Source organism: Myotis daubentonii, chromosome 9, assembly GCF_963259705.1.
Source record: "Myotis daubentonii chromosome 9, mMyoDau2.1, whole genome shotgun sequence".
Lineage (NCBI taxonomy): Eukaryota > Metazoa > Chordata > Mammalia > Chiroptera > Vespertilionidae > Myotis > Myotis daubentonii.
In genome coordinates, this window is record NC_081848.1 from 47,352,619 (window position 1) to 47,366,198 (window position 13,580).

Genomic DNA, 13,580 nt, shown 5'->3' on the forward strand with positions numbered 1-13,580 from the left:
GGGCTGGTTGGGTGTGAGCCATGGCACCCGTTTCCTGGCCAGGGCCCATGCTCCTCCTGTGGGCTGGGCTCGGGGTATCCCTGCTCATGGCTTTGGGTGGTGTTTCTCTTAAGAAGCTTGTCATTTCCAGTAGGAGGCAGGATGCTGCTCGTGCTCCTGAGTGCGGGGGACACTGAGCTGGGAGGCAGTCTGGCCTCCTGGGCCCTGGAGGTGAGGTGTCAGGGCCTGATGCTGCTATTCCTTGCATTCTTGAGTGGGGTAGGGTGGGGGTTCAGCTGTGCGACCGAGTCTCCTGCTATTATTACATGTTGATGAAAGAGCTGTCTGGGATCTGTTTAAAGGGCTGTGGTTTGGTGAGAAGGGCCTGAACTTTTGGGGTAAGTGTTTAAGTGGAAGCATCTGAGTGCGGATGTGCCAAAGGAAGTTGGTGGTGGAGCAGTGACATGTGACAGGAGCTGGGCTGGGCTCTAAATGGAAGGGCCAGAAAGCAGCCAGTGGGTTCTGGAGAGCTGGGCTCCAGCACAAATGTTCTTAGGGATCTTTGGACCTCGCCCAGCAGGGAGTGGCTGGGAATGCCCAGTGCATACAGCCCACTAATCTGGCACAACGGGAAAAAGATGCTAAGCAAGAAATATCACATCTGTCCCCCGCCGCCACCCGGCACTGCCAGCCTGCTCCTAGGCTGAGGCCCTTTCATCAGTTTGGAAAGATCTTGGGCCTCACTGGTCTGGTCTCAGCTTAACTGGCTGGCAGGTCAGAACAGCCTGGTCTGGGGTGCTTAGATGGGAATGAGAGGCCTGGCGTGTGAAAATAATTTCCGAAGATGAAAGCTTTAAACAAATGTCTGTTATTAGGAGTCACTGATGCCGTGGTTAGATGGGGACAAGCTAAGCATGCTCGTTCACCTTCAGCAACATTCTTCCTTCTTCTCCTGTGTAGCTTTTCTTGGGCTCCCTAAGTGTCTATTCACTGACAAAGACATCAACTCCACCTGTTCTCTTTGTTAGGCTCAGATAGTCACTGAAGGCATCCACAGCTCTTTTTTTTTTTAATCCTTACCTGAGGATATTTTTCCATTGATTTTTTTAGAGAGAGTGGGAGGGAGGGGGAGAGACAGAGAGAAACATCGTTGTGAGAGAGACACATTGATTGTTTGCCTTCACACACATGGTGAGCCTGCAACTGAGGTGAGGTACGTGCCCTTGACCGGAATCGAACCAGGGACCCTTAGTCCCCAGGCCAACACTCCACTGAGCCAAACCGGCTGGGGCCACCCAACAGTTCTGATAGCAGCTTTCTCAGCATCCTGGTCCCTTGGCCCTGCTCCAACTCCCCTATGTCCTGCCTGGATATCTGTTTTTCCTCTCTCCTGATGGAAAGTTAGTACCTGTGGCTTGTCCTTTGGTCCTGATCCGGAGTGAGTGTCTCTGTGCCCTGCTCTGAGGCCAGGTGTGCTGTCAAGCCTGTGAAGCCAAAGACCTCGGGACTGGACAGGACTTTGGTCAGGCCTCCGGGCTCCAGGTGCGGCTTGTGGTCCGGACAGAGGTGGCCTGCCACCCTTGGGAGCCACTTAGCTCTTTCCCTCTCCCCCTCCCCCTTTGGAATGGGAATGTCAATCCTCTATTACCTGTCCTGTTGTATATCGGAAGCAGATAACTTATTTCACAGATCTACAGGTAGAGAGGAATTTTGGCCCTGGTCAGTCTCCACTGCCTCCCTCAGGCAGATAAGGGCCCCAACAGATGGTCTTCCCCAGTAGATGGTCTTCTCCAACAGATTGTCTTCCCCAGCAGATGGAATCTGACCACCTGCTCTGTGCCAGGTCTCAGCTGAGCTCTGGGCTCAGAAACATGGCCCTGCCCACTAGAAGCTTACCATTCAGACAAAGGAGTTGCACACAGAAGTGGCCCTTGTTCTGGTGCATTCCAGATGCTGAGGGAAGCCTGTTGTGAGGTGGAGAGGAGGACTGAGTCAGGAGCCGTCACTTCTATGTGTAGAACGGAGAAGATCTCTGGAGTCATGATGCTGGAATTGGGCCTTGGAAGAGGAGTGGGAATTGAGCAGCTGGATTGGGGGTCTTGGGGTAAAACATGGCATAGTGAGGAAGCCTCAGTATGAAAGCAGGCAGAGTGCGGATAGCTTGGCTGTTGTAATGGTTGGTGCTCAAGGTGGGGGCCAGATAGGACTGAGAGAATTATCACTGCTGTGGTTGCACACACCCTTCCAGTTATGTGAAAAGGACTTCTGCATGCATTATTTCACTGAATCCCCACAATCCCACAATGTGTACATTTTCACCCACATTTTATAGTCAGGGAACATGAAGCCCAGTGACATGGAGGAACTTGTCCAAGGGCAAAGCCCCTGATGGGGAGAATGTGGGTCCAAATGCAAGCCTGACTACAGAGCGCAGGGTGTTGACTATCTTTTGGGTCCTTAACTTCCTCTCAGGTGACAGGAAGCTGGGGAAGAGCTGCGCAAGCGCTGAGGTGCCTTGATGGGATTTTGAAATAGACCCATCCTCCTGGCAGCAATGTGGAAGATGAGGTGTGTGGGGGTGAGGCTGCAGGAGGAAAACCGGTCTGGAAGCCTTGCAGTCATTCTGATGGGAAATGATGTGGCCTGAGGCCGGGCAGATGAAGATGAGGGGACAGTTCTCAGTTCTGAGAAGGGGTGAGGAAGAGACTTTACCAGACATGGTGACCAACTGGGTGTGGGCGACAGAAGGGAAGGCCAGGGATGACTCCCAGGTTTCTGGCTTGGTGACTGTGGTGGCATCACGGAGGTGGGATGGGCAGCACCATCTGCTGAGGACGACCATCTGTTGGGGCCCACGGAGTGTGAGAACATGGGGAAGGATGTGGGGCCACCTCCCTCCTCCCAGCCTTCATTGTCTTCCAGGCCTCCTCAGCTGCCCACTGATAAGGAATAGTTTCTTCAGGGCTTACAGAATGGGGGATGCCCCCAGGGGCCTGAATGCATGCAAGGCTTGCAGAGGATAAGGCTGTGCACAGCTGCTTTCATCCCTGGGCATGAAGCAGGAAAGCAGGTGCCTCAATGAACTAACCAGAATCTGCCCAGGGAAGGGAAGGCATTTGGAGGGACAGGGCGGAGGTTCATGAAGGGGTATGATGGAAGTTAAAGATGCAGCCAAGGAGTTTGCGGCCATATGGTAAAAGGCATGCATTCTACCCAGATACTTTCTAAGCAGAAGAGTGAGTGGTTGGGAGCTGTGTCTGCATTCGATCAGCCATTCTTCTGATCATTTAGGTCGATTTTAGAATCACCTGAGGAGCTAGGTCAGCATACGAAGGTCAGGCCCTCTGCTACTTAAATGAGTTTGGCCTCTGTGCTTGTGATTCTGATATAAACACCAAAGTCTGAAGACTACTAAGTTAGGGGAATCTTTACCTCAGGTGAATGGAGAGGCTGCTTGGAGGCTAGGATGAGGTCATGCAGGCACAGGTGAGCCTGTGGGCGCAGATGAGATGAGATCACCAGCAGCAGGAGTTTGGAGAGAGGATGATCTCTAGTCTGACTCAGCAGCAGTTGGCTCCCCTGATTGCATCCTCCACCCTGAACCCTCCTTTGGGCTTCTAGGGCACCACTTTCTCAGTTCTGGCTGATGCTCTCAGTCTCTGTACTGGTCCTTCTCCTCTTCCTCTTCCTTCATCTTTTTTGTGTCTACACTACTTAAGTTATTTCGTGCAGTTTTACATACCATCTTTATGCAGATGACTCCCAAATAATTATCTGCAGCCCAAACCTCTCTCTGAACATCAGACTTGGGTTTTTAAATGCCTTCTCAGCATGTCTTCCTAGGTGTCCTTAGATATCTTAAACATTTTCAAACACAATTTCCTGATTCATTATCCCCCTTCCCCACCCCCCCCCACCCCCCCACACACATTGTGGCTCCTGAAGTCCTCCCTACTCTCCCAGAGGCTCAGGGTGAAAACCTTGTCTTATCGTCATGTTTGACTCCTCCCTCTCATGCCCATGTCCAATCTATCAGTAGGCTTTGTCCTCAACATTTGTCAAGGATTAGACTATTTATCACCGTCATTCTTTCCTGGTTTCCCTGTGCTCACTGCTGCAGCACCCCAACCCCTGCCCTCAGTCCATGTTTCTTTTATTTTCATTTACTTAACATTTTTTGTTGTGTAAAATTGATGTACAATATTATATATATTCCAGGTGTACAACATTATAATTCAATATTTGTATACACTACATGGTGATACCACCGTAAGTCTAGTTACCACCCATCACATGCAGTTGATCCCCTTCACCCATTCTACCCTCCCCTAACCCCCTTCCACTCTGGCAACCACCAATCTGTTCTCTGTATCTATGAGTTTGTTTTGTTTGTTTATTTTTTTTAGATTCCACATATGAAATAATATGGTATTATTTGTCTTTCTCTGTCTGACTTATTTCACTTAGAATAACACCCTTACAGTCCATCCATGTTGTTGCAAATGGTAAGATTTCCTTTTTTATGGCTGAGATATATATAGATATATATATCTCACATCATGTTTACCAATTCTTACAGCGATGGAACACTTAGATTGTTCCCATGCAAAGTGTTCCTTTTAGAAGGTAAGCTAGGTCCTCCTGTGCTCAAAACCCTCCCCTGGGCTCCTGTCTGAGAGGCAAAGTGGAAGAACAGGAAGAGCGTGTGCATCCTCAGGCAAGTTGCCTAATCTGTTTGCTCATCTGGAAAAGGGGCAGAATGATTCCTAACTGGTGAGTGGGGATTAAGTGACATAATGTTGGTTAAACTCAAGCAAGTAACTAGCAGACACCTGCCCAGGAGGAGAAAGGGGCACACTTTAAGTCTCCGCTCTGTGCCAGGCACATCACATACATCTTTTAAAATGTTTTTTTTTATTGTTTTTTATTTTTATCACTATTATATATCTACACAATTTAGAAAGTCAAATAATTATAAATGACTTGTTAGCACAGCTATCTCCCCTCCCACCCCCTCCATTGCTCTTCCTCAGATGTAGCCACTTAAAATTCTTTTTTTAAATCCATATCACTAAAAATACTTGTTCTGCTACTTTATTATTTTTTCAGTTGTCCTTATCTGGTGACTTCTGAGTTTCCACTCTAGACGTGAGGAGTTAGCTTTTTTCCCAATCATACCCTCATTCCTCACACGCTCTTTTCACCCCCATCCTGCTAATGTGTTCCAGTGAGAGCAGTATGTGGTGTTTCATGGTAAGGACTACGATTACTTTTGCTTTTGTTTTCATGAAGTTCTTTTGTCATTTGCTTGGTTTTCTATTTTTTTAAAACATTTTTTTAAAAATTAATTTCAGAGAAGAAGGGAGAGAGAGATGCAATGAGAATCATTGATTGATTGCCTTCTGCACACCCTCTACGGGGGATCAAACCTGCAACCTGATATGTGCTCTGACTAGGAATAGAACTGTGACCTCCTGGTTCATGGGTTGACACTCAACCATTGAGCCACACAGGCTGGGCATGGTTTTCTATTTTCTTATCATTGAATTAAACAAATTCTTCACCAATGATATAAGTGTTTAAAGCTATCCAGATGCATTAGGTGTTCTGTTAATTTCATTTTACTGAGGAAATCTCTCCCAGAGCTTTTGGTAGCACCCCAATCTGGACCAGTTACCCCTTCACACTTGTTGCAGAGCTGTTGCCTGATCCCCCTGTCTCCTACATATTCACTATGTCCTTGTGGGTTTATGTCTTTCAGAATAAATTCCACTACTATTGTTTTAGTGGGTAGCTAACTTAGATGTTTGGCGTCAATCTGCTGTATTTACTTGAGGTCTGTCTTGTTTACTCTTGGTTATAACAATGAGATAGGCTTATATTGATTTTATAGATGAGACCATTGAGGCTTAGAGAGATTAAACAACTTGTCTGAGGACCTACAGCCATTAGCAGCAGGGCCCAGGCTTCAACTCAAGACTGTCTGGCTATAAAGTTGTTACTGGTTGACAAGGGGTGTGACTTAGAATTTATGCACTGCCATCAACTTGCTAGTGTATCTTCCTCCATCCTCTGCTGCTGCTTCTTCCTTTTTAAAATGCTGTTAATGGTTCTTGCTCTACTATCCCCAAGAGATAGGCTTTCTGTATCATTTAAGAGGCTGTCTCCCAAGTGTAAGGATCTAGCAAGAGGTACTTCTTATTTCTTAAAATGACCATTTAAGAGCAGCTGTGATTTATTGGTGACCTGCAAATTCTAAGGAAGACTTTGGTTTGTTGTGATATGGTGACACTTGGCCACCTGTTGGCCACTCAGGGAGGGGAGAGGCATGAGATGTTTGGTGGTGGGGGTTCTTGGCTGGGAGTTCCTTCCCCAGGCCTTGCCTTCTACTTGGGGAGTTGGGCCCCCGTCTGGATGCAGCTACTGGGGAGTCAGGATCCAGCGCAGGCACAGGAGACCCTGGAGGAGCAGGGGCACCGGGGACTCTAGATCTGTTCCTGCTTCCTTCCCCATCCAGGGCGGTGTGAGCCTGCCTCGAACACCTGCAACCCCAACCCCTTTCACTGAGAGAAAAGTCGTTCATCACATGAAGTGGAAGCTTGCAATTCAGTACGGGTGGGATATGTCCAGGTTTGCTTGCATGAGACTCGTCTTAATGACTTCTGCCTACTTCTGGTTCTCCTAGGCTGAACTCGAAAGTGGTTCGTACAGAGTCTAAATCACTGCGTGCCTCAGCGCACACCAGATGATGGGCAATGAATTGTGGCCACTCTCTAAATTTCAGAACACACACATCCTGCACCTGAATCAGCTCTCAGGGGCCACACCGCCTTTGTGAGGTGCAGTTCAGTGGCCTTGGCATCTGCCCCCAGACACTGTTGTTCTAAAACATGGTTGTTCTCTCCCGGCTGGCTGGTCTTACAGCTGTTTGCTCCCTGGCTGGTAGCCAAGAGGAAGGAGAGTCCTATATTAGGGGAGCCCCAGCTTCAGACACTGCATAGGAAGATGACAGCACGGAGAGAGGCCTGTGGGTGAAGGGAAGGAATGATGAATGGGTTGCACCTTTTCTTAGACAAGATTTCTCTTGATATCAGAGGCCTGTCTGCTCATCAAGGTCCAATGCAGGGCTTGGTTAATCGTCCAGGTGTCAGAGAGCAGGAAAACGCTTTTGGTCAATACGACAACCATCACTGTACTGAGTATTTGAGAGCAGTGTCCTCCTCTGCCTGCTCCTCTCCTTCCCGGGCTGGTGCGGTGCCTCGCCTTGGAGTCCCCTGGGCAGTGCCCACCCCTCTGTCTTCTACTCCATGTCAGCCCCTGGGCGGCTGCCCTAGCTCCCCTCCCACTGGCAGAAAACATGACTGCAGTTCCGCTGGCCACCGCCTGCCTTGGGGTTGCCCTGATCCCCCTGTAACTTTGGAGTGTGCTCTTTCCCAGCCCCTTCAGGTTATTGCTCCTCAGTTGCGCTCTCCGGCCCCTTCGCCGCGCTCCTCTCAGGAGGCCCTCTGGCATGGAGCTTCCTGCACTCAGGCCCCAGGTCCTTGGGGAACCTGGGCTCCCAGCAGAGGTGATGTGTCTCTGAGGGCATGAACAGACACAGCAGACACCAGACGCACTGGGTGCTGCCGGATGACACGTTTGCCTCTGAGACCCCATGTTCTGGAGGGCAGGGATTGTCCTACTATGTGTTACTGATGGGAGCTCAAACCTGACAGTGGTGAGGGATGAAAATGGCTATGGTTGCCAGATAAGAATGGTTCATGGCCTCATGGCTTCCCTGTTCCAATAAGAGTGCCCATGTTCATAGATGGGGGCTGGAGGCGTCACTCCCATTGCATGGTTTTCCCGTCAGGGTCTCTTCCGTACCCCACTGGCACCCCACAGCCACCCTGTGACAGAGGCTGGGAGGGCCCGGTCTTGCCCAGCTGTCTCTCCCTGCCTCACACTGAGCTCGTTGGCTGCCCTCAACCGGTTCCCACTCCTGAGTGCTCCCAATCTGCCAGTCCCGGGCTCCCGGATTGTAAATATGATACACCCTTGACTCATGTTTCGCTTCATGCCAGCTCCCACGGGTCCACCCAGCTTGCTGTTTGCCAGGTGCAAAGTCATCCCTGGGCAGAGGCCCGAGGGTCTTTTTTTGTTTGTTTATTTTCTGTTTCCAAGGGTCATTTTTTATGGCCCTTTTGTTGCTGGGCTATAGCCTGGCCCCTCTGGGCTTGGTGGCTTCCAACTGCTCCCTAACTCACCCTGGTAATGAGGCCTCATGTGGGGCCAGTCTACTGAACGATGAGACCTTTCTTTCTGAAATCTCTGTTGGATTTATATCTGAGGTCACTTGATTCGTTGCTCACTGGTATCCAGGCCATTGAAGTAGTGAGTGTGATTGCCAAGCTCCTCTCGTTAATTGCCCTTGTCAGGCTATGTGAATCCGTGGAAGGTTTGACTCATCTTAAGCAACTGGATGCGCCTGTATAATCTTGTCAATCATTTTGACATTTGCCAACTACATCCTGCCTTTACATGCTTCTCTACCTTTTGCTTACCACATCCCTGCCTAGAACCACATTCTTCCCCTTATCTTCTGAGAAAGCTCCTACTCCCTTCAAGACCCGGGGACACTGCATACCTGCCTCTTCCAGCGTGCCTCCCCCGGTTCATAATTATCTGTTCATAGTTTCGTCTTCTGCTCTAGATCATGTGGCCCATCGGGACAAAGACTAGGCCTGATTTATTAGTATCCTTTAGTGCCCCTCACAGTGGGTTCAGGGCAGGCTGGCTGCATGGATCCACCCATTTATTCACTAGTATTTACTCATGAACGTCCTTGTATCAGGCACTCTCCGGGCACTGGACACATAGGGGTGAACAAGGCAGAGAAGATCCCCCTGCCTCCATGGAGCAGGTTAGCAAGGCCAGTGAGCAAGGAAACAAATGTATGGACGAGATGCTCTGTAACTGCTGTGCTTTCAAGGAGCTGCTTTAGATGGAGGTGTGCAAGGAAGGCCTCTTCACCTTTTCTTTGAAGGCACATTCACATAGAGTTTTCGTTTTCCCACTGCATTTGGTCACTTATTAGTTCTGCTGAGACCTGAAGGATGAGAATAAATCAGCCGTTCAGATTGCTGAGCGCTGGCAGGTGTAAACTTGGACAGGAGACTGAAGCGTGAGGAGCAATCCGGCCACGCCCCTTTGGTAGATCACAGGAAGGAATTTGGATTTTTCCCTGGGAGCAGTGGGAAGTCCTCCAAGGGAAGGTTTTAAAACTTTTACTATCCCAGGTGGCTGAACAGGTGTGAATGTGCTGAATATTGCCTGCTTCTGTTGCGTCCCTTTCCCTGCTGCCTCTTATTTCATCCCCATCCAAGCTTGCTTCCATTCAGGCCCCCGAGATTTGCACACTGTTTTTGCTCTGCAGCCGTCTGGGCTGCTATACTTACTGTGGACCAGCCCTGCTCCCTGTAGCTTTGGCTGCCTCCTGTCCGGGCGCTGAGGCGCCAGTGAGGTTCTGACATTTTCATTCCCCTGAGCCGGGTGCCTCCAGGACTGCAGGGCTCAGGGCCTGTCTCTGAGCCTTCCTGGCTCCGCACCTGACCCACTGCCTCGCCCTCCACACACGTGGTTGCTTATCTTCCTTTGTCATGCCTTCCTCCTCCAAAGGAACCGACTCTTAGGTTATCTGGCTTCTCCCTCCTTGAGTTTACTTTAAAGTCTCTCATCCCCAGAGTAATGCTAGTACAAATACATCCTCAGGTTATCTCCTCACTAAAAAAACACAAAAAACAAATCTCATATATATGGAGCCCTTACTATGGGCAAGGGATTGTACTAAGCGTTTTCTATGAAATATTAATTCCTCACTTAATTGTGACATCAACCCTATGAGTCAGGTGCTGTTGTTATCCCCATTTTACAGATAAGGATACCAGGGCTCAGAGGTAACACAGTAGATGACAGAGCTGGGTTCCAAGTCTGGCTATTTCACTGCTAATGACTGGTATAGCCCAGTCTGGTTCTTTGTGCTTCTAACATTCTTATCCACACCATCTCCAAAGGCACTTTTCTGTGTCTGCTCACTGACCTCTCTTTACTCCAAAGGCCCGATGTCACTCACAGCAGAGACACTCCCCCCACCCCCCCACCCGCCCTCCCGGACCTTCTGTTTCCTGACCTGTACCATCCTTGGGTATGGGAGCTGTGTCTCTGTTCTCCACAGCACTTGTGCCCATTGGGCACACACACAGGATTTGCTGAATGAGCAAATAAACAACTCCTACCTAAGTCTCTTCTTAGAATAGCAATGCTGCCAGTCAAGGAGTGGGGGATGCAAGGAAAATGAAAGAGGCTGTAGGAAGACAGTTTAGTTTAAAGACTTTTCTTAGAGGCAGAGGGGTCTAGAGAAGGAACCAATAGATACTTCTCCCATTAGAAGGGATTAGGGAGTGGCTACCAGGGGTGGGCAAACTTTTTGACTCGAGGGCCACAATGGGTTCTTAAACTGGACCGGAGGGCCGGAACAAAAGCATGGATGGAGTGTTTGTGTGAACTAATATAAATTCAAAGTAAACATCATCACATAAAAGGGAACGGTCTTTTTTTTTTTTTTTTAGTTTTATTCATTTCAAACGGGCCAGCCAGCCCGCGGGCCGTAGTTTGCCCACGGCTGGCTGGGCTAGACAGTGTATCCTTGGAGGAGTTCTCCAGCCCTGAGAAGATGGGATTCTGTACCTTTTTTTTTTAAAATTGAGTTGAGAGAAACTCAAATTGTTGTTCCAAGTATTTATGCATTTATTGGTTGATTCTTGTATGTGCCCTGACCTGGGATTGGGATGATGCTTTAACCAACTGAGCACCTGGCCAGGGCCTGGATTCTGCCCCTGGAATGGTGCCGGGTAGCATAGAGCTAAAAGTGTAGGAGACACCTGGTTCCTGGGACAGTACTCTCGCCGTGATGGTGCGCCCACAGCCTTCCTAGGTGCGGACATGGAGCCAATCGAAAAGTGAAAGTGGCAGTTGAGGCCTCCCAGTCTGGATCACACCTGCCCAAGGGAAGTGTTGCAGGTGTGGGACAAATGCAGCTACAAAACAGCTAAATGCCTGCTGTGACCCACTGCTGCAGGGCTCGTCCTGACAGAGTCCTCGCTCTCTGGGGAGCCTTCCCCAGTGTGGCAGGAGCTCTTGGAGCCTGGGACTGTACTGATGGCGAGCAGCGGCCATCACTGCCTCCTGCTACAGGTGACTCCTAGTGGCTTTTCATTGCAGAAGCAAATGGGATCATGTGCTAAGGATTCATGGAAAAAGAGCGCTTATACCAGCAGGGAGAGGCCATAGAGGTGGCAGAACCCACAGGCCAGCTACCAGGATGCTCATGAGAGCGCACTGTACTAGTACGATGAGGGAGTAAAGGGCTTTGGATCTTGTACGCATATTGTGGACTCTCTGTAATTTTTCCTTTGTTCTGTCTTTGAATTTTCAGTAGGAGGAGGAGGAGGACGCTGAGCAGGGAGAAGGAGTCATGGCTTCTGAGGCCAGCCACGCGCTGGCAGCTGCCCTGGAGCAGATGGACGGGATCATTGCAGGTACGGCAAGTGACTGGCGGCTCATGCCCCACACCTGAGAAACCATTTTCTCTCATTTTACTTTCTTTTTTAAATTTTTTTCTTTTTTTTTTTAATTAAATCTTTATTGTTCAGATTATTACATTTGTTCCTCTTCCCCCCCCCATAACTCCCCTCCTCCCAGTTCCCACCCCACCTCCGCCCTCACTCCCCACCCACTGTCCTCATCCATAGGTGCACGATTTTTGTCCAGTCTCTTCCCGCATCTCCCACACCCCTTCCCCCCCCACCAAGAATAGTCAGTCCATTCCCTTTCTATGTCCCTGATTCTATTATAATCAACAGTTCATTCTGTTCATCAGATTATTTATTCACTTGATTCTTAGATTCACTTGTCAATAGATGCATATTTGTTGTTCATAATTTGTATCTTTACCTTTTTCTTCTTCTTCCTCTTCTTAAAGGATACCTTTCAGCATTTCCTATAATACTGGTTTGGTGGTGATGAACTCCTTTAGCTTTTCCTTATCTGTGAAGCTCTTTATCTGACCTTCAATTCTGAATGAGAGCTTTGCTGGATAAAGTAATCTTGGTTGTAGGTTCTTGGCATTCATCACTTTGAATATTTCTTGCCACTCCCTTCTGGCCTGCAAAGTTTCTGTTGAGAAATCAGCTGACATTCGTATGGGTATTCCCTTGTAGGTAACTGAGTTTCTTTCTCTTGCTGCTTTTAAGATTCTCTCTTTGTCTTTTGCTCTTGGCATTTTAATTATGATGTGTCTTGGTGTGGTCCTCTTTGGATTCCTTTTGTTTGGGGTTCTCTGCGCTTCCTGGACTTGTAAGTCTATTTCTTTCACCAGGTAGGGGAAATTTTCTGTCATTATTTCTTCAAATAGGTTTTCAATATCTTGGTCTCTCTCTTCTTCTGGCACCCCTATAATTCTGATGTTGGTACGCTTGAAGCTGTCCCAGAGGCTCCTTACACTATCTTCGTATTTTCAGATTCTTTTTTCATTTTGCTTTTCTGGTTGGGTGTTTTTTGCTTCTTCGCATTTCAAATCTTTGACTTGATTCTTGCATTCCTCTGGTCTGCTGTTGGGAGTCTGTATAGTATTCTTTATTTCAGTCAGTGTATGCTTAATTTCTAGTTGGTTCTTTATCATAACATCGAGGGTCTCATTAGATTTCTTGTAGATCTCATTAAGTTTATCGGCGGCTTCTAGACAGTTCTTGAGAGACCTTAAAAGTGTGGTTCTGAACTCTATATCTTCCATTGACAATTTTGTCCTGTTTTTTTGTCTCCGCATTTTTTTATGCTTTCTTGGTGCACCCCCGAGTGGTCTTTGTGTGCAGTCTTGTTGTAGTTAAGCCTTGATTGTTGTAGTTAATACTGGGGGGATTTGACCTCCAGGCCAACTGGCTGTGAGAGTCAGCTGTGTCTGCAGTGGGAAAACTTCTGTCCTCTAGGGAGGTGCTAATCTAGCCTTTGCCTGAGGCTATCCGGCAAATGGCTCTCGGCAGGGGTTGGGCAGGGCGGGTCGCACGGGATCAACAGAGCGGGTGGAGGGAGCAGTTATGGCTGCTCTCAGTTCCGTCCCCAGAGGCTCTGCCTCTCAGAGTCCCAGCAACCACTGCAAACCTCAGAGAGAAAGCTGCCCTTGCGTTCCAACCGATGCCAGACAGTACCGCTTCTCCCGTTTGAGTCTGGGTCCCTAGAGACTCGCCTGGAACTGGAGTTCAGGGCCTGAGCCTCCCTCCCAATTGAAAACGACAACCGCGCCCTCAGCCACCAGCCTGCTCCGTGCGCACCTCCGCACCTTTGTATTTTCCACACTGTGCCTCCTCTGAGTCTCGGTATGCTGTTCTCTTTCCTTCTAGTTGAAGAATTTCCCCTCAGCCAGCTTTCCTGTGACTCTGGGTGATGTCCGTTCCGTCTTTTAGTTGTATTTTTGAAGTGGTTGTTCGAGGCAGCATTCTCCGGTATTTACCTATGCCGCCATCTTGGTTCTCTCATTTTACTTTCTTTTTGGTGCAGAGAGAAGTCCC

General features: G+C 48.8%; 1 protein-coding gene across 5 annotated transcripts in view; it reads left to right on the forward strand.

Moving 5' to 3' along the window:
* PPFIBP2 (PPFIA binding protein 2) overlaps nucleotides 1–13,580 on the forward strand; it is a 129,874-nt gene that overhangs the window by 19,684 nt on the left and 96,610 nt on the right. For 3 of the 5 annotated variants that reach the window (XM_059708781.1, XM_059708785.1, XM_059708786.1), the window contains exon 2: nucleotides 11,456–11,555. In XM_059708781.1, coding sequence (XP_059564764.1) covers nucleotides 11,456–11,555 — 100 coding nt within the window. Of the gene's footprint in view, nucleotides 1–11,452; nucleotides 11,556–13,580 lie in introns of all 5 variants that reach the window. The other 2 variants (XM_059708782.1, XM_059708783.1) reach the window with 1 other exon arrangement.